This window comes from Poecilia mexicana, unplaced genomic scaffold (assembly GCF_051168715.1).
Source record: "Poecilia mexicana isolate PSO_F unplaced genomic scaffold, ASM5116871v1 scaffold_4, whole genome shotgun sequence".
Lineage (NCBI taxonomy): Eukaryota > Metazoa > Chordata > Actinopteri > Cyprinodontiformes > Poeciliidae > Poecilia > Poecilia mexicana.
Window position 1 is genome coordinate 19365556 of NW_028263373.1, and position 26761 is coordinate 19392316.

Genomic DNA, 26761 nt, shown 5'->3' on the forward strand with positions numbered 1-26761 from the left:
AGACTGAATCAGACTGGTTATGGCTGGTGTTCCGACTGATGTTATGATTTGAACTCTGAGGCTTTCATTGACCAAGAGTAAAACAACATTTCTTTCGTTGTAGACATGACTGGTGCCTTGTAAACTGATCATTTGCAAAACTATTTCACTTTTTCCGTTATGTCATATAACAGCCACAGAGTTCAACCAGACTGAGATTTTAATCTGGTAGACCAGCAGCACAGGATTCACCATTGTGAAGTGGAAGGAAAAGTGTGCATGGTTTCTCAAATAGATCTACAAATAAAAAAAAAATATTTCATGCAAATTTAAAAATCTGCATGCTTGTTTACCCTCCCGGAGTAGAAACACGTTTCACTGTAATTACAGTTGCAAGTCCTTTGGATCAAGTCTCTTAACACACACAGCAACAGATAAAATTATTATTATTATTATTATTATTATTATTATTATTATTATTAATTAATTTATTAATTTATTTACTTATTTATTTATTTTTTCCCCAAAATAGCTTAAAACTGTGAACATCAAATTGCAAGAATGTGACATTGTTTAGTTTCCCTGGACTGTATGGAAATGCTGTACATTCGCGCCTGAGAAAATGTAATGTTTGCGCAGCGCTCTCCAGAGTCTGAATGTAGCGGCTCTTCATGTAGGGGCTCTCCGCTTACATTATTCATACGGAGGAGGGTGTGACTTGCTGGCTCTTTTTCCGCCTGTATAAAGCGAGAAGTTTGCGCAAAAGAAAACACAGATGGAGAAGGCCAGTCGGCTCGCTGTGTCACAGAGAGTCACCTTAAGCCCGTGTGACAACTCCCATTCTGTCCCTTTGTGACAAGCTTAATCACTATAATGCCCGGTCTCTGCGCGCTTTGTCTCGCCGTCGCGCTGGCTGCGCTCGCCCGGTTCACCGGCTCTGTGGGGCCGGTGGTCCGATGTGAGCCGTGCGACGCCAGCGCGCTGCAGCAGTGCAAACCGCTGCCGAAGGACTGCGCGGAGAGCGTGAGGGAGCCTGGCTGCGGCTGCTGCATGACGTGCGCCCTCGGCGAAGGACAGGCTTGTGGAGTGTACACTGCGCGCTGCGGCTTCGGCTTGACCTGCAAGCATCAGCCCGGGGAGAACCGTCCTTTGCAAGCTCTGTTGGAGGGACGAGGGGTATGCACCAGCGCAACAAAAAAACTCATCAGCTATCTTAAGCCGGCGCAAAATCAAGGTAGAATGTGGTGCTTTCCATTTGCGCATTTCATGGTTACTTTATTCCCAGTGTGTCTGTTTGGGTAATTCTGACTGGTGCCCTCTCCATGAGGCGCTGCTGTGACCGGGGCTGGGGAGCTCCCTCTTTATGCAAACAGATTAAGTGCGTATAAGGTTGAGACTGATCTTGTTATAGGGTAAATGGCACAAGTAAACATGCGCAAAGGTGCTACGTTTGGCAACTATTGGCTGCATCAAGAAAACATTTTGAAAAAACCGAGAGGGTCCCAGTTTAGACAATGAGAAGAAGTTTGTGTCGCTCTCCATGTGCGCATTTGTCGCAAATTATGAAATTTAAAATAATAAACAAAACACCTTGGTTTGCGAGATTTTTCTTATTATAAAGCAACCAGTGCTTGTTTAAAGATGCTATCTTATTGTAATCCATTCATTTATTGCCCTAAAAATTGACACTGATAAGACAGGTATGCCTTTACCCTGCAGGATTTCACAAAATATTAAGTATGTAAAAAGTGGACTGAATAATAATAATAATAATAATAATAATAATAATAATAATAATAATAATAATAATGATGATGATGATGATGATGATGATGATAAAAGCTAACTCTACTTAATGTGTATTTGAGTCGATGTTATCACTGGATGCATCAAAATGACGATGGTCCACTGCAATCAACTTTACATAAGTACAGGGGCCTGAAGCTTTCGACTCCTTTTCCAATTGGGCAGGAAGCATCCTCAAGATTAAATGAACCTACTGCAAGTAACTCTAATCATTTGCTTAATGCCTTACATGGTGTCATTGGAGGCAGGTGTGCATAGACTGTTTTTCTGGGAGGATATATTTAATATAAAATGGTGCCATAATTTAGAAAACTGACCATGGCATATTGTTCTATAGATGATAGACTATCTATAATGAGTTAAACTGACTTCATGGAAATGTCTGACTTGTAGCATTTACGTTGCATCCACACATATGCATGCATGAAGATGACCTGGCTATTTCACCCCACCACCTAGTGTAGTATAACCCAACATTTAGGACTTTTCCTCTTCAATGCCCTAACTTATCTTCAACTCTTGAATTCTTGTGCACTGCTTGCACAAGAATGCAGCAGCTTCCCTTAGTCCAGGATGGGGGCCAGTGTAGTTCAGGTGTCTAGCAGTGAGTAGAGTGACATGGGGGTTGGTTGGCCTATATAAACAAGAAACACACACTCAAAAATCACAGCCCATTATCAATGAACTGCTTGCAAGCCTGCACAACACTGGGGGTGGGATCCTGTGCATGATGATTAGTGTGGATGCTGCTCATACTGGTGAAATGGCACACATGGCACCTTCATGTGAAAACGCACACTTGTGTGTTTAGGCACCTGGGTGCCCCTGTGTGTGCTTTCTGCTTGTGTATTTGGTTTGAACACGCAAACACTTGTAGAACTATGTTGTACTTGACTTTTTCTCTCTATTTTTTTTAACCATTCTCAGCCTCAGTTTCAAAGAATTTCGAAATTCTTACATGAAAGGATCTCATGCATAATGATGGTATTACAGTGCCTCCAAAGATGGAGATGGAGTTTTTTTTAAAAAAAGATGTAGGTGGTCTTAAGCGCCCCTGTTGGTCAGATTATGCCATTGCAGCTTAGTGGTTTCCACCCCCATTGGTTCCCATTTCCAGAGCAGCTTCTCCTCCCAGACATTAACAAGCTTCCCTGACCACAGTTTGTGCTGTTTACTCCTGTGCCAGTATACAAACAAATTGCGTAATGTGTTTATCCAAAATGCATAAAGCTATAAAAGGTGATTTATTTTGATCATAAAAAAATATTCTGACTGGAGTCCTAAAATTTGTCCACATTATTGGCCATTGAAAAAGATTTTTATTTATTTATTTTTTTTCAGGGAAGTTGTTGTTGACATGTCATTTAGTTATTCCTAGTTCTTTTGACTGGAGCACCACTGCCTCGCAAATTGATCAGGTAGCCACAGAAAAAATGGAAGGGTGGATTGCCAGCCTGGCTGCCCACACGAGCTACACGCCCACATGCTTGTCCACCACCCTCACCACAGCTCGCGCACACTAAATCTGCTTTGAGTTAGAAACAGTCTTCAGGGTTCTGGTGTGCTTTTCCATTGCCCACTTTACTGTGTGATGATGTGGTTGATCGGGGGGGCAGATCGTGGGTAGATTGGTGCACCCCACTTTTGGGAGGAGTACTTGAAGCCCCGTTTTTTATTTTACTCATCTTTAACATTTTAAAATGAAACCATCCCAGCCCAGTTACTTTTGATGTTCTCCCTCACTTTTCATTTGACATTTTTCTAATCTTCTCACACATGCTTTTTAATGTTTTCTTTCAATTGTTTTGCTGTCTATGCCCAGGAATTCTCAGATTTCTTTCTCCAGTTCCTCCTTTATCTCTTGCTCTTCATTGTATGCAAATTTGTGAATACCCTTTGTAATTCTGACAGCCCAAAAGGGCAAAGATCTAACTTTATTTTGTTTGATTCTAACAAGCCTTTATTACACAGCCAACAGTTCTCAGTTGGATTGGGAAGCTTAGCAGTAATATTTCTGTATTTGTGTAATTTACAGGATACAATCATAAAAGTTTGGTTTTGGTTTGGAGGTAAATGCAAAAAATGTTTTGGGGAAAATAAATTATTATAATTTGCTGTCTGATTTTCATTTTGAAACCACATGAGATGGAGCAAAATCTGGTCCAAATATGGCAAGTTTTTAAACAAGCTTGAGCTTTGTAATAAATCACATAACTCTTTCCATACATCTGTATACTGTGCCAAAAGAGTGAACTGGCACCAATTTCACAGCTCTAATTGAAATTCGTCTTTGCAGAAAATGCAGGAAATCAGGTGGACGATGGCGCCAATGTGACCGTGACCGTGACGGTCGTGCCTGCTGAGGCAACTGTGAACTGCGGGCACAGCCCAGGGTCAATGAACACTAGGCCTCCTCTGCACAACACACTTATCCAGAAGGCTGAAAATAGGAAGACGCAGAGCTACAAGGTGGAACCTGTGTCAGGAGGAGTCAGTAAGGACATGCACAACTTCTCCCTGGAGAACAAGAGGGAGACTGAGTATGTAAGTCACACCCAGAGGCAATGAGACTTTCTGTGGTAAAATCTGTGTTTGGGATGATAGAAACATAGACAGAAGTAATTAAAAATTAGCTCTGTGGTAAATGTGGGTTCGGCACAGCTCATTAGACAACACATCACATTGTAATGCACACCTACAAAACGTTACCTCACCTTTTACGTGTGCTTCACATGCCTTTTCAGATGAATACCTACTTTCAAGACGAATGCAGATTAACACAAAGAAAAGCAAATCATGGTCCAATTTGGACTTCATTCTGTTGACCAGAGATGGCTATTTAGATTATTTGATTTCCAAAAAGATGCCATGTCTTTTTTTTTTAGCATTTTCAAAAACATTGTTAGTTTTCATTTCGCAGTGTTTTTGTAGAAAGGCCCATCGAGTTCTTACTAAATATTGCAAATATTTGATGTTCTCAGATGTTTTCCAGCCAATTTGAATGAGTTCTTTTGTCTACAAGAATATACAGCAAAAAAACAAAAACAAAATCAGTGTCCAGATGTGTAGAGTCAGTAGAGTCAAAGAGTCAGCAAATCTTTTTAGGCTACTAACAAGATTGAGTCAGGGTACTGTATTCAAGTGAAGTGATGATCATCTTATGCTTCCTGATGACTTCCAGGGTTTTTAGTAACACGACATAGAAAAGACCTAGTAATCACTACTTTACAACTTGTTAATTTAATAGAAACAATTTTAGCATCGATCTGAAAGGTCAACCAACAATATCTTCTAGTGTTTCTGCGTACGCTATATTTGTCCATAACATATGGACAAGAGTTTTTTATGGTTTTCCTCTGGGTTTAAATTGGGACACAGACAAAGATGCCGAGTACATGGATGTAATTTTTTTTGATGATCTGACAGCTACTTTACTGCTGTTCAAGTTGCCCTGCACCTCTAATGCCGTGCATTCCTCTTGGTTTGCCATAGTGCTTTGGTTTTTGTAACTAAGGCATTGCCATAACTTCATAGACTTTAATAACATATTAAAGCTAATATGTTATTGTACGTGTGGACATCTTTCCATTTGTTGGTGTTTTGGTCATCTTTTGTACATCCTGACTGTGTCTCAGTTTTTGTCTGTTTACTTATCAGAAAAATGATCACAGTCTCAGGGATCTAGATGAGGCGGTCTTCGTAAGCCTCTTTCATGTCCATGGAGCATGGAAATTTACTGCCCATGGACTAGAGAGCTGCAAACTGTCTTCAGGCACTCCCGGTGTTGTATTCAATAGAGCAAAGGTTCTTTGTTGAAAACCCCTATCACTATGCATGTATTTATTTACAGCTAGGTCTTTTCCATAGTTACACAAATAGAAAAGCTAAAAGACATCTGGGGACAAAAATGTGTTGCAGATTAATTTTACAGAAGAACTGATGTTTTATGAATGAACAAAGTAAAAGAGGGTCACTGTGATACCTTGGCCATTTGTAATAGGAGAAAATTTGTGCCACTGTCAACACGTAGGTGGTATGCATGGAGAACTTGATGCATGTGCTGTAAAAAACAAAAACATACAAACAATGCCAAACACTGTGGTGCTCTGCAATTTGTGGATGAAAGTCCACAGACTAACTTTATGTTCTTTACTGATGTTTAGGTACAATTACTTTTGATTACAAATATTTTGAAGCTGTAGGTACCACTTTTTTTCAAAGCTAGTATCTCATTTTGGGGCATGACCTCTTTAACCCGGACCCACCAGAAAGTTCATTTCTGCAAGGCAATGAGTACCTACACAGACTTCCCAGTTCAAACTAAGAAATTAGGATGTTTTATGCATGAAAGAACAGGACCAGGTCAATTTTCATTGTTTACTGCTCAACACAAACTCTCAAATTTGTGAAAGTATTCCCAATATTCTCTGTGCCTCCAACCTCTTTGCAATCTCTTTATGATGGCGTGTTTGCTGCGTTGTTAGGGGCCGTGCCGACGGGAGATAGACAGCATCATGAACAGCCTGAAGATCAACAACGTGCTCAACCCTAGAGGCTTCCGCCTTCCTAACTGTGACAAAAAGGGCTTCTACAAGAAAAAACAGGTGAGTGGCTCTCCCTGCTGTTTCATCTATGCTTTTTCTGTTACACACCAAACTCTCGCGCACGCACACACACACACACTCTGACACACACCTGCGGACATGCAAATAAACCCACCACATGCCTGAACACTTCCAAAGAATCTTCAAAGACTCATCCCAACCACCCACACATGCACAATCCCCCCTTTTTTGCTGCTCAGGTTGCCTTGACAGCCACATCAACACTATATTATCAGAATGGCTAATAACCATGTATTACTCCGGTAAATGCACTGCAGCCGTCTGACTCATGCCTCACAGGAAATGAAGTCGGTCAGGTGTGTTTGTGGGTGTGTGTTGTGGGAGCGTGTGGGGGGTAGGGATGTAAGAATGTGGTCTGGGTGTGTGTGTGTGGCGCGGTGGATGTGGCAGCAGGGGAGTGTATGTATGGCGCTTGTTTGATGGCGGTAGTTTTTGGTGGGGGTGCCGTTGGTGAAGTAAAGAAAACAAACAGGCCGTCACTGGTTTAGATTTTCTTGTCTGTGGAGCAGCAAACCGAGGCCACCCATGGCCAGCTCATTTAAAAGACGAGAGAAGAAAAAAAAAAATCAAACGAAGAGAAAGAAGCAAGAATGTGAAATTTTGTTGGAGGACAATTGACTGAAACTCCTTGAGGAAATGTGGTGCATGAAGGCAGGTGGGGCAAATAAATACCAACATCTAATTTTACGAGGTTGCATTCCACAGAGCCCATTCCAACAAACACATGAGTCACCAAAAACATGCATTATTACTCAGAGTCCAACTCAAGATGTGACAAAGTTCTAAATAACACCCCTGATCCTAACCCCTGTCCTCGCGGCTCCAAACCACTGGTTTTAGTCAGGCAATCAAATCTCTGTTTGATTATCTAGTATTATCTAATATTCCTCAAAAGATTTTATTGGAGATCTTTGGAGGAAGATATCCAGTGAAACATTTAATGACTAGCCAAAGCAAATAGACATTTTGGTTAACCACAAGGTTTTCTTCCTGTCCAAAACCAGTGTTTTGGATATCTGAGATTATTGGAAAGACAAGTGGTTGGCTCCTTTCCCAGTCATGTTTCAGCTTTGAGTTCTAGAACTTCACAGGGAAATGTTCCTCCTAATAAAAACAACCGTTGATCATACTTGGGGCAGATTTAGGTCTAAAGTAATTTTAACATTCTGGAGCCAATTTGAATCTGTGATGGCAAAGAAACCCTTCTGACTCCTCACCAAAAACAAATTGTCAACATACGAGTGGAAGTGTCCAACATAGTTAGTCAGAATTATAAGGTCTGATTAGTTTACTGCTAACAGGATTTTTTTATTGATTGCTGAGAAAGGTAGGAATAAAATCATGCATTTCCTGATGAAAAACCATCAGCATATGCTTCCTAAGGATATGCCAACAGTGGAGTTTCCATGTAGATATTTTAACACTTTTTTAAACCAATATTATTAACTCTCTTTGACTGTATGATACTATAATGATATAGGATCTAGAAATTGCTTGTTTCTCTAATTCTACAGATTTATAATGTTCATTATGTTGATGTCAGATAACTTTTCAATAAGCTTTGTCCTTTGTGACACTTTGCTGATTAATTTGCTTTCTTTTGGCTCACAAAAATAGATTTGTTAAGATCTAGAAAAGATTTTCCCCACTAAAAAAAATTTAATGTTTATTTTTTTCTAGTTTGGACAAATGGCAGCCTTCACATCTGATTGTGTATAGAAAGATTGAAAATCGAGATCCATTTTGACAAATCAGGAAAAATTTGAATGTCTTACAGAAAGCCATTACCATGTATTTTCTAATTCCACCAGTAAAAGTGTTGATTCTGGTGTAAGTGTGTGTTAGGCTGAGGACAGTAGTGTGCCTGGTCTCGTCGTCCTTTTCTCAGAGGAGCAGGCGTGTGTTGTGTTGAATCCATCCGAGGGGATGTGCCTTCACGGTGTGTTGCAGAGATTTATGACCGGAAACTTAGTGAAGAGGAGACCGTGTGAACGTCTAGGGTGACAATGCTGTGAAAAGAAGGGAGCATGAGAGTTGGGGGTGGGGATGAGTGTGAGATTGAACACATGATTTACAGTACTATTTCTCCCTCTGTAACCTACAATCTTTTAAAAGAATTAAGTCCCAGTAAGGCTGCTGAAAGGTGTCTGGTTTCATCTTTCATTTCTTCTGAGAACTGGATGGTGATCAGACTACTTCCAGGAAAAATGAATCACCAAGAGCCAAAAAGCATAACCCCCAGTCGACTTAGGCTCCCATTTGTTTTTACTGCTTCTAATTATATTCAGGGATCAGGCAGACATTTTTATGTTAATAAGCCCGTCTCACTATTGTCTGTTGGCCTTTCATTTCTGTAGTATAGGAAGACACGATACCATTGGAAAATAATCCTCCATTTTAATGGATTCTCACTGTACTCATAATTTCATTGCCAGACAAGCCAGTCTTCCACAAATTGTTTAAACAGGTTGGAAACATCCTCTGCAAGGGCACTACAGCTTTCACATAGTATTTTTTTTCCAACTCAAGTATTGTAGAAGTGATCCAATGAGGACATTACTTGATCTCATAGTACGCTGTTTAGACACTGGACTCACCTTGACACGCTGGATCTTGAAAATTAAAGGAAAACTAGTGGCATCACATCCTATTTGATTAATTCACCAAATAAGGACCTGACCACTTGGGGGAATGCAAATGATTCACAGGTAATTCCCAAATTGCCAGACAATGTTTTAATAACATAAAAAAATATAACAAGCAGTTTGGAAAGATTACTAACTTAGTCATAATGGAAAATGCCTCACTGTTAGTCCCAGTATGAAAAGCATATTAAAAGCCACACACACACGTTTCGAAGGTATGACAGAAGTCGATGTTCCACAAAAATACACTCAATTTCCTCCCATTTAAATCCAATTGAAACATCTTTTTCCAGTGTGCTAGCTGGCATGGGAAGATAGTAGTCAGTTTGACAATATCAGTTATTTACAGTCCTAGTAGAGATGTGTAATTTGCCATGTTTTTTATGGAATAAATATGATATGACACAGAAGTCTACTCTTGGGAAAATAAAGAACTCATGCCATGGAATTAAGCCAAATAGGTATTGACCTTCATAACTGAGAAAATGTCTAAAAAAATGTCTATTCACTTAGACTTGTGGCACTAGTAATTGGGGCATGCCATAGCAATGCATAGGGAGAGCAGTGACTGACCTGCGAAGCAGGTCAGTCACTGCCTCCATGCATTGCATGGCAGGCACCTATTAATCTACACCCAATAGAACGCCTGGATATTATTATTATTATAACAACTTCTTCCATTACCGTTAATGCGGCTCGTACCGCTGCGTGCCCACCCACAAAAGTGGTATCAAAACGTGTGTCTCGATCCCGGCATTGGAGCTATTATTTTTATTGGGGATCGGAGTTACGACGGCGACGTAAAAAGCGAAAAACGAGCGAAATTTCCAACTGCCGAAACCTTAGAGTGTAACTGAAACCAACTGCCGCTTTTTAGAGTGAGAAAAAGAGTGGAATTTTGACCCCAAAATAATTTTGAAATTGCTCTCATGGGTGCAAAAATTGCTCTATTGGTATGAAAGTTGGTCATGACATTGATACGTATGCCTGCTCCGGTAAAATGTTTTCAAAATTTCCCTAGGGCTTACGGTTTTCGGTCCAGGTGCTTCAGAGCAAAGTTTTGGGACAGGGTAACTGACGTTCCTCCCCAGTGTTTTACATATATTTCTGAAAAATCTCTGAGCTCAACGCACACCATTTTTCTCTCATCACTGCAATTACTGTGATTGAGCTACAGATATGAATCGCGGTACTAAATGAGACGAAAAATAGCCCTCTCATATGCTTCAAACGGTTTTTGGATCGGGCTTACGGATCCCGAACGGGAAGCAGTTGTTCGGACTGCTTTTTTCATTAAAACTGACTGGGTGTCTCATAAAGATAGATAAAGTCTCTGACACACACGCAGGGCAGTTTCATCACCATAGCAACAGAATGCAGAGATAGGGAGAACTGCTGGTTGGACTACAAAGACTCTGTAGTTCTAAATATGGCGGAACACTTTAATACAGAGGGCAGAGCAGAAGGTCAGAACTACAACATGGCGGAACACTCAATTATTACAGAGGAGGCCTCAGCTGGCAGTTCGAACTACTTCCTGTTTTGGGCATTATACAGGTAGATTAACCAAACCACTGTTACACATTGGATTAGTGTGGTTATGAAAATTAAGTTTACTGAAAGTTTCAAAATAAAACTCTGAAAATTGCACTGACAAAAGTGCATCGCCGTAGGCGATGCAAAAATGAAAATCTTTTTTTTAATGTTTTTTTTTCTCAGGATAGTGAACTGCCTTGCGCAGCAAGGCAGTTCATTAACATTAGCATTTCATGGTTGTCTCAAAGATAGAAATCCTTCCCCAGCTTTCTGTCTCACACACAGCAGTTGGCTGAGGGCCAATCGCTATAGCAACAGAATCCAGAGAAAGGAACTGCCATAACTGTAGTTCTATCTATGGCAAAGACTCAGTTAAAACAGAGGCCTGAGCAGCATGTCAGAACTACAACATGGCGGAACACTCAATTATTACAGAGGAGGAGTTGGCTGGTATTCTGAACTACTTGTGCTTTGAGCATCATATAACTGATTTAACCTGATCACTATTACACATGAAATTAGTGTGACCATTTCAAATGAAGCTTATTGAAAATTTTCAAAATAAAAGCCTTGACAATTTTTACATCATGTAATTGCTCTTTTTTGTGTTAGAAAACCGTTTTAACCAAACCACTGTTACACATGGGATTAGTGTTGCCATTTCAAATGAAGCTTACTGAAAGTTTCAAAATAAAAGCCTGCATACTCCCCTCACGTCAGTGCACCGACGCAGGCGGTGCAAAAATATTCTTCTTCTTTTATGTTTGCAGCAAGGCAGTTCATTAACATCAGCACAAACATTAGCATTTCACTGCCACCCACTAGTGCACTTCCTTGCACGCATTAGCATTTTAACTAAAATAAGCTTTTAGCCAATTTATTTACTTATTAGCCATGTTTAGAATACTGATTGGACTGAGTCAATGGGTGACAACATGGTGGTGATACCCCACATTCTGCTGATACCATTCATGCTATTATTAGCATTTTGGCTAATTTTACCGTATGCAACATACTGAATGGTACAAGTACAGCTTAGTCCACATGCTTCTGACTCTCCACAGGTTATTGACTACATTGAAGCTTTCTTTAGCATTAATGCTAATTTTTTGCATCAGAACGCTTGATTAAAAACCGACGGGCACACTTTGGCATGCCCCTTAAAATTTCTGCGGAATTTTCTAGTTTTGTTTAAAACACACATCTCTCCCAATACTTGCTGTAAACAGAGCTAGAAATAACAAAGAAGTGGCTTTATTACAGCCCTTGGTTGACTCAGTAAAGCTGGATTGCCATTGCTCTTATTGTACATTTCAATCTGGAAATTTCTTCTAATTCACATAAAATGAGAAAATCTTCCAAAAAAAACAGAGTCAAAACCATGATTGTTAGATGAAGAAGCAACCCCACTCATGAAGTCTCAATCTTTGCTTATTAATTATGTAAAGATCAGACATGAGAAAGTCGCAGACATGTAAGCGAGGTTTTCTGTTAGCTGGTAATATGAGTGGCCTGTAAGAAAAGAAGTCAAGCAGCGCAGACCGTCTCTCAGCTACAACACATAGAAACCTATTTTAGCTGCAGTTATATGAATTGGCTCCATATTCCAGCTCAGGGCCTACATGAACCAACACTGACCCGCTCATTACACCCCTCAAAGCCTCACTCTCTCTTTCTCTTATTCATCATTCCACACACACCCATCATTACCCCCCTTTGTGCCTTGCCTACAGTCATGCACCAGCCTTTTGTTCTTCCTGCTGGCTCCATCATTCCGTCCATCCTGCCCTTCCGCCCACCTGGCTTTTCCTTCCTTGTTTGGCCAAGAATCACCCTGCCGAGGGTTGTGAATGGGACGGCAGCGTCTGCGTGTACTCTGCTAGAGTTAAGTGTGTGTGTCTGAGAGGAAGAGGAGGAGAAGGAGGAGGCGGTGGGTTAAGGATGTGAGCCAGGTGCCAGTGTACTCTTCTGCTTCTTCCTTCACTGGGTGCTGGCAGTGCCAGGCCCATAAGGGTTGACTTATTGAGCGTGACTCAGAAGGATCTGTTTAAACGTACTCACTGACCACAATGGCTTTATAATAACTGACCAACTTTCAGAGACCCAGACATCTATTTTCACTCTGTCTCTCTGCTTGGTTCTGTTCCCTTCCCAAATTTCAAATCCAGATCTTCTTCAGACTCCTCCTAAACAAAGTCTGTTTTCCTCCAGTCAATGTTGCATAATGTACAAAGCAGATTTGAGGGGGGGTTTTTTTGCAGCCTGCGCGGTATACATTTGTGAAGATGCCAGTATTATTCTCTACAATATGAATCTAAACTTAGTTATCTTAATGAACATCAAATCCCCCAAAAAATATTCTCAGTATCACAAAATATAATAATACCCAATGGGAGGAAGCGCTTAAGCCAGATCACAGTCATTACGTTACACTTTATGAGAACATAATGTGGCATCAATGTAGCACAGCTGTCATTTATACCAGCTGCTTGTGACGTGTAACACTCACTGTGGTTCCCCCTCCTAAACAATAACTGTCACTGCTGAAAGATCAAGTACTGCCACTCTTAAAATACTGCGTGAGTGAAAGGCACACAACAAATACACTGAAGCTTGGTTGATACTGTATGTTCCTGCAGGCTCAGCTCAGTTAATACATCTACCAATTTGTACCCCAATTCATACCCACATGTTGCCTCTTGGTCTCTTTCTACTTCCATTTTGACCCTGTAAACAGATCATTTTGTAGTTATTTGATGCTTCTCTGTTTATTTCTTAGCATTCTTTAGTAACAATGGAGAAAGAAAATCATGAAAATTCTCACATATTGTGTAAAAGATCATAGTATATTATTTTGTGCTTTTCTTTCAATTGATTGCACTGCTTGCATTGTTCAAATCAGTCGTCTCCGATTAAGCATGACAGAAAATGACCTCCAGTCAAGCCTAAATCAATTTGCTAAATGTTTTAATAATCACAGAAAATGTTTCTTACTTTATTTAACTAAAGTAAAAGTTTTACTTTTAAACAATTTGGGAAAGCATATATAATAATAACATATTAATAAAAAAAAAGCAGAAGACTTAGTGAAGATCCTCCTGTTGGAGGGATGGTTAGAAAGTGTGTTAAGGTGAAGACTCCAGCAACAATTGAAGTGCAAAGAAACAACTTTATTTGTTGACTAACGTGTTTCGGCTTGTGGCGTTCATCAGGGTCATTCAAGGCAGGCCACAAGCACGCCCATGCATGCACCTAAGAAAAAGAGTTTATAGTATGAAGATTTGTAAATGGTAGTTTGTGTTTAGGAAAGGGAACCAGTTGCATGGTTCTTACCTGTCTTACTTCCACATACTCATTCAGTAATACAGATATGAGTGCAGTTTTTTTTCTCTTTTCGAATCATAAAATCATTCAATTGTTCTACAAAGCGACATAATGTACATTGTTTACCAGGCAACCCTGTTTTTTCTTCCTGCATGTGCTGAGTAGCGCTGCTTTTGCTAAGCAATTTGCAATGTGTCATTATCTGTAGCTAAGTTAGGATAGCCAGAATACAAAGAAGCACAAAAGGGTTATGGGGAAGGTATAGAATTGGAAAAAAAGCTAAACTTAGTCAGGAGGTTAAAAAAGGAAGAACGGAGTAGAAAATCAGTTAAATAATTGGCAAGGATATGACTACAGACAATATTTAAATCCAGCACAGCTGATTATTGGAACCAGAATCAGATGAGTGTAATAAGTTGAATGACTAACAGCTGCATAGGGACATGAACTGGGGAGCTTATTGAAAAGTGAACATTGGAAAACATAACAATTACTCAGATCAAAACCAAACTGAAAGTCCAAGGATAATGACAGTAGATTTAATCATAGCATTCAATTTGCAAATTCAATTTAATTATGTTGTTTGTTAAATCAAAAACTAATTACTTGAGTTTTTAAATAATTTTACCCATGAAATAACAAGAATGAAAAAAATTTGCAAGGGAACATTGAAATAAATATAAAACTTTTACGGCAATATTGTTTTCACTCCTTCCTGCAAGTAGCCACAAAGAGTCGTTATGTCCCCCCAAGACAAAACCCTGTTTGGAAACGCTTTGGGTATTTACGTCAGTAAATGAGAAGCATCCTATGCATACTTACTGTCTTCATTCAGCTTGAGAAAAATCTATCAACACCATCAAACTCTAAGCACATATGATTATTCTGATCTGGTTACTCATTTAATGCCTCAGAGGTGATTTTTTTTTTTTTCGTCACATCCTCCTTATCACATTTGTTTTGCACCATACAAACTCTAGCAAGTAATATGTAGTCTCTGTTTTAACATTTATGTACATTATGTCTTTGCTTTAAAAAAAAAAAAAGAATCCTGGACTTTATGTCTTTCAGATTTTTTTTATTTTTTTATTTTTTCATTTTATAAAAAGCAATATCCCACAGCTACTGCCAATGCATTTCCAAACACATGCACAGATGCACCTTCTTTTACACAAATACACACGCCCCTATGCCTACAAACACACACCTTGCAGTTTATGAGCTTGTGTTTATCCTGTGGTCGAACCAGGCTCTTTTTAATGTCCGTGAAGCCCAGCGGCGCTGCCATTAGTTATAAAGACCGGCGTCACAAGAGCACGCTTTCATACGCACAACACATACATACACGTCTCATAAAGGCAGCATTATGAATGAGCAGCATGTATGTTTTTTTTTCTAGTGACAGCCGTGTTGGACCACGCAGCACCAGGAGCGTGAGGAGTACAGAGCACAAGGGTTTAACCTACCCTCAGTTTGGACTCTGTGGTGGAGTGTGTGGAGATCATAGGATAAATGGGTGTTCGTCCCCCCAAAAAACGCATTGACTATCAGTTTTCATTTAAAATGATTGGAAAAAAGCTACGTTTCTATTGCATTGTAAGTCTCCACAATGTGTGCCTTGGTTGATCAACAAAACTTAAAATTGCTTGAAACGATGCGAACAAAAGGTATTAACACGCTTTTGTGCGTTTTAAAGTCTCTGTGACTCACTTTCTTCTTAATGCAAGGTCAAACAGCTGATTTTACTACAGTGAGGTTTCTGATTTAAATGTTTGAGGCATAGTTATATAACTGCAGTGATAAAAGACTGTAGATACCTCTCAAATGTTTTAAAAAGTAAAACTGAGAGCTTCATTTGTTTCCTAAATTGGCACAAGTTAGGAATGAAACTTTATCAAAGTGGTCCAAGGAAGAAGGTCCTGGGTTCTAATATAAGTTGAATGGAGTTTAAATTTTCTTACATACACAGGTTTTTCCTCAAAGTATTCTGGTTTTCTCTTTGCACCCTGAAAACATACATTAGTGTGCTCATTTCTTGTAGTTGACAAGAAATAATTAGCAACAAAGCAGAAAATTGATAGTAATGCCCTCAAGCTTTACTTTGGAGTGTGAGGAACCTGTGAAGCCATTTCAAAGAATTTTCTTTTGTATTTCATATTCAGTTCATATTTTAATTAAACATACTTTGCTGGTGTAGTTTACCTGTAAAAGCTGTTGTTTTAAAATGTGTGCAGATATTTGTCAAACTATTTAAGTGGTCTTTTGTTCCGGTATGGCAGGGACTCAGGTGGTACAGCAGGTGGCACCCCACAAGTTTCTAGTTTAATCCCCGGTCCTGGAGTCAATCAAGGGGTCAGGATGGACATCTGGCATAATCTATGTAGGTCATGTGCATGCAGCTCTGGAGCAGAGGGGACTGCTGGGCTGTGCCCTTTGGAGGGAGGTACCAAAAGGACAATATCAACAACTTAAGAAGACTTTTGACTAACATTTTTTTACAGCTGCAGTTTTAGTTATACAAATGGTTAGTAAAGCATAATATTAGATTTTTTTTAAACATGGCTGTCCTTAAAATAGTCACACCTTAAACTTATAGCATTTTGAAGTTAGGGGAAAGAAGCCATAAAAAACAAGTGACAATAACATTTTGACTCTTACATGGTTTGATCACCCGTCGTGTCACCTGGTGGAAGCAGTTCCAGTTGGCTAGTATGACAGAATGCATTTTCGGTTTAAGATTACACTGTGTTGGTTAAACTGGCTGGTATTGGACTGGTTCAATCCAGAGGTTCTCAGCGATGTTTTTTCCACTTGTTGCTTGGTCAGAAAATTGTAGTCAAAAAGTTTTCAGTCTCAGTTTTCTCATGATACCAGTCTGATAAGGCTTAGAAGTTAAAGATATGAAGCAAGTAGCTATAGTTTGGGTGCTTTTGCTGGTTTTCACAAGCTAGACCATGACACATCAGGAGTCATGGGTTATCACAGTAAAATCAAATAACATGTACACTTACATTGAATATAGTTTTAAAAGACTATTTAATTTTATTTTGATTTATTTAGAAATCTAATATTCATTGTGGATTAGTATTATTATTCAGATCAGGATTTTGATCATATTATTTCAATTTTTCTTTTTATTTTATGAATTTATGTCATGGTGGATGTGTTTCAACTTGAAATATTTAGTTTTTGGTCATAACCGACCTTTATTTTCATTTTGTGACTTTAACGATTCCTTGATTTTAAATGGTTCTGTTTTCGTTTGCGGTTAATTAGCACTTACTTTGGATAATGAGGAATAACATAGTTGGTCTCATAATTAGCATAGATGCATAACTTTGAATCCAGGTGCATACCGCCACATTGATATGATTTTGAAGACATTTACTTTAAAGTTAAATCAGTTGGAAGAACATATTTTATTTTTCCAAAATATAAAAATACAGCTCAGAAATGTAACAATTACACAGTACATTAGTATTAATTTGTTGTGTGTGAGTGTGTAATAAAGCAGTAAATAAAGAATTGCTTGAGATGACTGCTAATACCTCACCAATTAAAGAGAGACTGAGCAGAAATTCAAAGGTAGCCAAGCAACAGGGGAATGCACATGTGCACATTTTGCTCTTCCACTCCCTTCCACCTTTCTCTTGGCTTTTCAACCCTTTTGTGCACACACACACATGCACGCATACACAACACAACACAACACAGACACACACATACTCTCCCTCCATGCTCATGAAGGAGTCTATCATCATTTACCAGAGCACAGGAACACAATGTTAAGCTTGTCTCTCCAGTCTCGTCTGCTGGGTCAAGGCTAAAATAGAAGCTGTCCACAGAATTAGACGATGGCACAGTGAGAGGGAGGAGTGCAGAGCAAGAAAAGGCAGAAAAAGTGAGAATGAGACAGTTAAAGAGGAGGGCAATTGTTAGGAAGAGAAAAGTTCTCTATAAAAAAAAAAAATCTGCTGAAGATGCTGGTGTGTAAGAAGGCAGCATTTTGGGAGGCGTACTTGCTCCCCAGACTCCTGCAGTAGTTCTTGGTGAGGTATTTTAATAGGCCTGTGTCTCTATAAAGCTGCCTTTGATCATGCACTTAGGCTGCACGTGAACGCCGGAAACAGACACCTGGTCACACTCTAAAGCTCGTCTGTCTGCCTGCCTTAAAGTACGAGGCGACTTTGTGCCAATTCATGACTCAAATTTAGGGGCGTTTTCATACGGATCAAACAAACATGCGTGTAGAAAAGTTTCTTGTTGATGGAATCTTGTCATTTCTTCACATGTGGCGCCATTACTCATAACTCATTACTCAAAACAACTAGACTACTCATCCTTAATAGCTGTTTAATTTCCACATACTTTAAAGGCCACTCATCATGTAAAAGGCAATTTGCGATACAAAGCTTCTAATTTGTCCCTAAAATCTAAATGCCAATATAATCTCTAACATGAAAATGATACCATTAATCTACAACAGTCAGTAGATGGTTAGATGGATCCACTGCTTTTCCAAATGAACTCATATTTTCATTTTCTTTTTATACATCTGGCTTGTTTCTGTTGCTTCACCTTCATATTGAAGCCAGAAGTTCAGTTGACCATACAGGTGCTGGTCATAAAATTAGAATATTGTGATAAAGTTCATTATTTTCCATAATGTCATGATAAAAATTAAATTGTCATATATTTTAGATTCATTGCACACCAACTGAAATATTTCAGGTCTTTTATTGTTTTAATTTTGATGATTTTGGCAAACAGCTCTTGAAAACCCAAAATCCCTGTCTCAAAAAATTAGAATATTATGAAAAGGTTCTCTGAACGAGCAATAAAAATAATCATCTGAATCAACAAAGTAACTCTAAACACCTGAAAAAGATTCCTGAGGCCTTTAAAAACTCCCAGCCTGGTTCATTACTCAAAACCGCAATCATGGGTCAGATTGCTGACCTGACTGCTGTCCAGAAGGCCATCACTGACATCCTCAAGCAAGAGGGTGAGAAACAGAAAGAAATTTCTGAACGAATCGGCTGTTTGCAGAGTGTTATATCAAGGCACCTCAGTGGGAAGTCAGTAGGAAGGAAAAAGTGTGGCAGAAAACGCTGCACAACGAGAAGAGGAGACCGGACCCTGAGGAAGATTGTGGAGAAGGGCCGATTCCAGACCAAATTAAATTTTCATCTCCATAAAACTTTTCAGCAGATGGAAGCATGAAGTGCTCCAAAATCTTCTGATAGCTGCTGCATTGATCCTGCCCTTGATAAAACCCAGTGGACCAACACCAGCAGCTGACATGGCACCCAGACCATCACTGACTGTGGGTACTTGACACTGGACTTCTGGCATTTTGGCATTTCCTTCTCCCCAGTCTTCCTCCAGAGTCTGGCACTTTGATTTCCGAATGACATGCAAAGTTTGCTTTCATCCGAAAAAAGTACTTTGGACCACTGAACAACAGTGGTCCAAAGTGCTGCTTCTCTGTAGCCCAGGTCAGGCGCTTCTGCCGCTGTTTCTGGTTCAAAAGTGGCTTGACCTTTGACCTGGAGAATGCAGCACCTGTAGCCCATTTCCTGCACACGCCTGTGCACAGTGGCTCTGGATGTTTCTACTCCAGACTCAGTCCACTGCTTCCCCCAAGGTCTGGAATCGGCCCTTCTCCACAATCTTCCTCAGGGTCCGGTCACCTCTTCTCGTTGTGCAGCGTTTTCTGCCACACTTTTTCCTTCCTACTGACTTCCCACTGAGGTGCCTTGATATAACACTCTGCAAACAGCCGATTCGTTCAGAAATTTCTTTCTGTTTCTCACCCTCTTGCTTGAGGATGTCAGTGATGGCCTTCTGGACAGCAGTCAGGTCAGCAGTCTGACCCATGACTGCGGTTTTGAGTAATGAACCAGGCTGGGAGTTTTTAAAGGCCTCAGGAATCTTTTTCAGGTGTTTAGAGTTACTTTGTTGATTCAGATGATTATTTTTATTGCTCGTTCAGAGAACCTTTTCATAATATTCTAATTTTTTGAGACAGGGATTTTGGGTTTTCATGAGCTGTTTGCCAAAATCATCAAAATTAAAACAATAAAAGACCTGAAATATTTCAGTTGGTGTGCAATGAATCTAAAATATATGACAATTTAATTTTTATCATGACATTATGGAAAATAATGAACTTTATCACAATATTCTAATTTTATGACCAGCACCTGTATGTGCTATCAATACTTATTAAGATGCATTTAATTTTTTTTTCATATAACACTGTGACGTTAGAGAGTTTCCACTCAGTTTTGATTGTTTTATGATCCATTTTATGTTTATGAAAGACATTGGAATAAGACACAGCTGTGTAAGCTTGTTTAGGAAGACTGACACCTATTTTCATTTTAAATCCATCCATCTATCCATCCATCTATCCACCTATACAATCATCCATAAAAAGAGTTTTGAATTTTGCAGGTTTGCTACTTCAAGCAATGTATGAGTATCCATTTTGAATTCACACTGGTGTTTATTTGCTAAATAAAAAATAGCAAAACCTACATGGAGAGCTGCAGAATCATGCATCATATTTTGATATAAAAGTGTAGGATATTTTGGAAGGACATTACTCTGTGGCTGATTCTGCTGGGGATTCATTTTTCTACCAAAACTGTCCTGAATGACACATACACCCAGTCTCAGCTGAATAGTACTGCCTTTTGTCGAATACTGTACTAGTTCCTGATAAAACTCCGTACTGGCTGGTCTCCTTCCCGTACAGTAGGAGATTGCAGGAGGAATAAAGTGAGTCAAGGTTTACCCTGACTTGACTGATCGAGTCACTTCAAGTGCAACGCAAATGGAGCTCATAAAGTTGCCACCCTACAAAGCTTGGCCCCCTGTGGGACATCTGATATTACTGCATACATGTGTGTGAGCAGGTGGGAGGTATGTCTGCGCGCAGTCCACAGAAATCATGTTTGTGTGCAGCCTACATGTTTGCTGGTGCATGTTTATGTGAGCCCACGTGCACACGCAGGGAATAATCGGCTCCAGATGAGATTTGAGTATCTGCCAGCTTCCCAGAATAGCAGCGCTGCCTTCCCTGCAGCCCTCCGACTGGCCTTGACAAATATTTTAGCAACTTCATGTTTACCTTCACACTCGAGGGTTCTCACCCCCTCAGTCCCAGTCCCTCTCGATCAGAACTAATCTGCTCTCCACCGAGTAAACTCCTCAGCAGAGCCTACGTCGGACAAACTCTGCAGTACGCTGGCCTCATATAGATGCCTGAGTGAAGCTCCCCCGCTCTCTGCTCCAAAAAATTCATTCCCGTATCTATCAGCAAGCACGCAGCTGCATCGCCTGTGCTGTTTATCTCTAAAAGTTCCCGCACATAAAAATTCACAGACAGTCACAGGCAGCAAGGCATTCCACTCATCGTGATCGATGGGATGTTTGCCTTTTTGGAGCTCTGGCGAGGCGTGACAGCTGAAAAGTGTCATAAAAAAGAACGGAGTCTGAATTAATATGAAACATTTCTGCACATATCTAACAATTTCTCACTGTGTCTGAGAGAGAGGAAAGTATATTTTTCCCATTTTCACAGTGCCTTACGAAAGTGTACATACCACTTGACGTTTTTCACATTTTGCCAACTACCACCACAAACTTTAATGTGTTTTTATGAGATGGAACACAAAGCAGTGAGTTATCGAGAATGCGGGGAAACAATGAATGCGACTGATTTTGTACAAAATATGAATCTGAAAGGTGTTGAGTGCATTTAAGATTGTCTCTGAAATCCAGTGCAACCAACTGCAAACAGTCCATCTGTGCAATTTAATCCCAGTGTAAATGCAGCTGCTCTGTGAGGGCCTTAAAAGCTTTGCTAGAGAAAATCCAACGCTTCAAATTTCTAAGAGTGCTGTACAATAAAGTACAACATAAAGTTAAAGAAGTTTGGCCAAATCTAAGCATTACAAACATTAGAACTGGTGCATCATTACTCAGAGGGGTTGTGAAGAGACAAGTAGTACCTCTGGAGGAGCTGCACAGCTCCACAGCTTGGTGTTATTACAGTTATTAGCTGTACTCTCCAGATCCTGGCTTTAATGAGTGAGTGGCAAGATGAAAACCATAAGAAGACACATTTAAAGCTTGCCACAAGCTATCTAAGGGACACAGCAAACATGTGGAAGAAGGTGTTCTGGTCATATGAGACCAATATTGAACTTTTTGACCTACATGCAAACACTATGTGTGGCAGAAGTCTAAGTCTGAATATCCCACTGAATAACCCATTATTCCAATGGAGAAACACGCTGGTGGCACCATCCTACAGCAGATGTTTTTTTTTTTCTTCGGCAGGAGCAGGCGAACATTAATGGGGAACTGGGTGGAGTTGAATACAGACCAATTTAGGAAGAAAATCCTGTTGAGATATGGGCAAATTTTCAACCAGAGCTCCAACTGAATTATGAGTTCAAAGCATATCCATGTGTTAAAATGGCCCAGTCAAAGTCTAGATCAAGGATCCCCCCTGAGGCCTGGATTTGAGGAACCCTGGTCTAGATCATGGAAAACTGAAATTAGTGGCAATATTTTTCAAACGTCATTTGTTCAAGGACCCTTTCCATCCATTTTTCTTAGGAGTTTTGCAAAGAAAAATGGGCAAAACTTTAAGCTTAAAATTCTAATAAAATGTGCTGAAGCTCCTGGTAATGTGACAAAACGTAAAACAGAAGTTCAGCTTCTGTGAGTGCTTTTGCAAGGTACAGTAACTTGTCACTAAGAGGTAAAAATAGCTGTCTTCTCATCTGGTTTTGTGAGAACAACCAAGCACTTTGATAACATTTCTAATTTTCCCATGTTTGTTTTTCTTTTTTTTTTTCTTTTCTTTTCTTTTTTTCAGTGTCGTCCATCCAAAGGCAGGAACCGGGGCTTCTGTTGGTGCGTGGACAAATACGGGCAGCCTCTCCCAGGCTACGATGACAAGCAGGGCAAGACAAAGTGCTATCACCTGGAGAGTAAATGAGGGGAGGACAGATGAGACAACCCATGGATGGAGAGAAAGAGGGGACGGAGAGAGAGAGAGAGGAAAACAGCACAAAAAAGTCGAAAAAAGAAATGGAACGAAAGAAATAAGGGAAAGGGAACGAGGACCTGTTTTTGCTCTTGCATGTAGATTGATGTAAACATTTGAAGGAACTTTGGACCTTTTGTTTTAGGTCCCATTTCAGGGGTGGGGGGAGTACAAGGATTAGGGAGAGGGTAGGGGGTGGAGCACGGTCTCCTGTCCTTTACAGCTATCTGTCCTATACTTAGGGAACCTCCATCCTTTCTTTAAAATATGTATAAAAAAACAGTTAAGCTGAGACAGAATGGGAGGAAAGAATAAATCCTATCATCTGCACTATTTTTAAAGGGGGAGAGGAAGGAGGGACTTTCCCACTCACTTTAAAGAGGACTTGTTTATGACTGTGACCCCGCGCCCCCCTCTAAGAAAGTCACACCAACGCCGATCTATCATGTGTGTGTTTGTTGTAAGTGTGTAACCGCGAGGTTTGTTTGTCTTTTAATCCGTGAGCGCCTGCATAACTTACGTTTTCACAGCTGCCTGTCTGTGCAAGATGGTGTGTGAGAGCATGCTTTCCCAAAACAGCTTCCCTTCCTTCAACCCTGCTCCATCAAACAATGCAGAAAAAGACAACACCTTCTGGCTCAGGGTCCATTTAGTAGTGCAAGGTGTATGGAATGGCAGAGGTTTTTTTTTAATTTTTTTTATTTAGCACGTTGACCTCCTTTCTTTGCTGCCTTTTTGCTGTTTGTCACTGATGTGCAGGGTAGATGGATTGAAGGCAAACCGTGCAGTTAAAGTGCCTTAAAATCTTTAACACCTCCTTTGTCCTTCTTAATTGCAAGAGACAAGTTATGTTTCAAATGTTAAGACTTGAGAAGTCTTGAGAAGACTTGAGAGCATCCAATGCACAATACATTTCTAGATTTTGATAATCGTTTTAGAGCAAATAGGTAAATCAGCATAACTTCTTGCAGAGATCCAAGGCACCTCGTCCTCTGTTTAACCAGATTTTGAAGAAAGGATATTAAAAATACCACCCCAGCCTGACTGATGGATGTTTGCTGAATTGAAAAGCCGTCCAAGCTAACCTCATAGGTTCTCATGAGTGCATTTAAAAAGCTAGTTTGCTCACTTGAAATTTTCTGGAACATCTGATTTGAGTTGGTTTTCTAGTAGAAACAGTGCAATCTACTTAAAATCTGCTTGCATGTTTACAAACACGACGTTAATTTTACCCCCATGTTCTCCCATGTTCTGTGTTCATCCTTCTCTCACATCGTTCTTGCAGCTCTGAGGTTCTCTAGTCCTTAATCACATGCCATTGTCCTCAGCTTGCCCTCTTTCTGTGTATGTGCCTGATCCTGATCCCTTACCCCTCCTCTTCCTGTCTTAGTGGTGCAACATGGTGTTTGCTTGTTTCAGTTTTTGTTTTTTTTCTTTACGGGTCAAGTCAGGTGTGACCGTTTTGCTCTGCCACAGGTGCCAGCTGCCCCCTATGCTTCAAGCACAAGCACTTATAGCACTTTAGCTGCCCCGCTGCTACGCAGCTCTAGACAATTGGACCTATCTGCGTCTGCGTACCTTTCCATGGCGGTAATGCCAAATTTAACAGCGTGTTATAAGAAAACAATAATATTCCATTGAGACAAAGAAATGAAAGTAAATTTATACAATTCAGCTCCATTTCTGTGCAAAAGCTTTACAGCATATCTTTTTTTCCCTTTAACTTTCAGGTTGTCAGACTTTCCTGTAATCTTTTAAAGTGTGTTTGATCAGCAGTTCTAGTGACTTTCTCAGGGCTTTAAAAAAAATTTATTTGAAATTCAACTCTACTATCCAGTCATTTTACCTCACCATGACAGTATACGGTGCATCTTATTTTGGGAAATAGCACAAGGTTAATACTAGTACTAACTAGTGCGCACTAGTTAGTACTAACTTGTAGTAACCTGTACCGGTTAGTTATAACATGTACTGTTTTAACACCAGAGGACCATAGAAGTTAATAAAGGACCCTTTTGCATTTGATTATTGAAAGGTCAGTAAAGTTACATGAATGCTTCCCAGCCCACATGTGTGATTTTATGAATAACACATAAAGCATGCTGAAAAAAATTGCTAAAAGTCTATTTTGGTCATCAATTCATAAAATTTGCAAGAACGATTTTTTTCTGCTCTTTTTATAGCTCAGAATTAAACTGAGTTTTGGTTCAGTGAAATGGATACACTTCTGTTTGAGAAGTGTCTCTGTGGACAAAGTCCAAAGAAAATCTGTCTAAATGCCGCTCTCTGTCTTTTACAGTCAACATAACCCAATCATAACTCTTTAACTTGCAATATGACCAAATAAGCCTACAGAAAAACCTTCAGATACATTTAGAAAGGCTTGAGAAATTAATCTAAACCACTTTAGCAGCATTGCAAGAAAGTCTTTCTGCTTGAAAGCCAACTATGAAGTAAAGAAGGGTTGTTTAAAACTTTTGGACTGTAGTGGAAACCAGGTCTACTGGCAACAAACATAACAAACAACCCCATTGGAGTTTTTCCATTCAGTGTATCTATTTTTTTTCCTTTGTTTTTATTGTTGACGCTTTTGTTTCTTTGAGAAAATGCTCGTGTGATCGCATGCCAACAAATCTCCACAAGGTGGACACAGCACCAAAAATGCATTCACATACATGGCAGGGGGTCTTACAGAGGCAGTGCGGTCCTCTCCGTGGGGCTTCCTGCCCCATGCTCTCCCATATCCTGTGCACAGACTTGAAATGTGGAGAGACGGCCGAAGAGAGCCTGCCCAGTAGCTCAGTAGCACCACATCAACGTAACACACTCAGATGGCGGCAACTTACAACCAGCCTATTGGTGCTAAATCCCATCTATTCAAAGACTTGATTTAAGGGGAGGAACAAACAGAAAACATGTAAGCTATTCCCTCCCTAATATTTGTACGTGTGTCTTTTTATATATTATTATTTTTATTGTTATTTTTAGTAATATTTCCTGGCCAGCTACATGTCTGACTGGACATCATGTACAGTACGTAAAAATAAAAATTATTTATCTATGAAAGAATTATAAGCTGATCCAAAATTGGTTTTCTTATGAAGAATTCAGTGACTCACCGATTGCACAGCACAGTCTATATGATTCAGTGTATTTTTGGGGACTATAATCACTAATGAATGTTTTCTTCTTAAAGAACCATTTCCTTCTGTTGCTAACCTCCACTCCCTCTCAGTGTGGCATTCAGGCCATCCATGTTCACCAGCCCTTAAGGACAGTGAACCTCTCACAACATCACTTCCCTCCATGCACACCCAGCCATCCCGCCTCCGCCAGTCAGCGCAGAACCAGGGTCACATTTCTGTTCTGTCACATTTTATTCAGTTTTCAAACCAGCTTCTTAAAGCTGAAGCTCTCTCTGTTCACGGGTATTGTAATGTTTTATTCAAGCTTCTCGTGGTACAAGCTAAAAATCACAAAGCTATTTTTTTTTTCCAAGAGAGGAAATGATTTTGAATCAAAATATACTTTGTATTTAATGTCATTTTTTAAATAAAAAATGAACACATTTTAAGAAGTTTGACTATGATGTTTTGCTTTGTCTCTTTTGTGACTTGCACCGATGATTGTCTAAGCACCACCCACATGCAATAATATCCCAGGTGAAAATGTGTAAAAACCCCTAAAGTAAATCAGAAGTATATAGTAGTACCATAATCTCACACCAAAATCATTTAGAAATTGGGATACATTTATTTGACCCCCCCCCCCCCCAAAAA

At 39.8% G+C, this 26761-nt stretch overlaps 1 protein-coding gene across 1 annotated transcript; it reads left to right on the plus strand.

Moving 5' to 3' along the window:
- The first annotated feature begins 765 nt into the window (after positions 1-765).
- LOC106914435 (insulin-like growth factor-binding protein 3) lies at positions 766-26559 on the plus strand. Its single transcript, XM_014981222.2, has 4 exons — positions 766-1213; positions 4082-4329; positions 6270-6389; positions 22812-26559. Exons 1-4 carry the CDS (start codon positions 853-855, stop codon positions 22932-22934), a joined length of 852 nt encoding a protein of 283 aa, XP_014836708.1. The 5' UTR covers positions 766-852; the 3' UTR covers positions 22935-26559.
- Positions 26560-26761: the final 202 nt, after the last annotated feature.

Coding starts and splice junctions, on each gene's coding strand:
- LOC106914435 (XM_014981222.2), top strand. CDS start 853: ATGCCCGGTCTCTGCGCGCTTTGTCTCGCCGTCGCGCTGGCTGCGCTC. Junction 1,214..4,081: donor TAAGCCGGCGCAAAATCAAG/GTAGAATGTGGT, acceptor TCGTCTTTGCAG/AAAATGCAGGAAATCAGGTG. Junction 6,390..22,811: donor GCTTCTACAAGAAAAAACAG/GTGAGTGGCTCT, acceptor TCTTTTTTTCAG/TGTCGTCCATCCAAAGGCAG.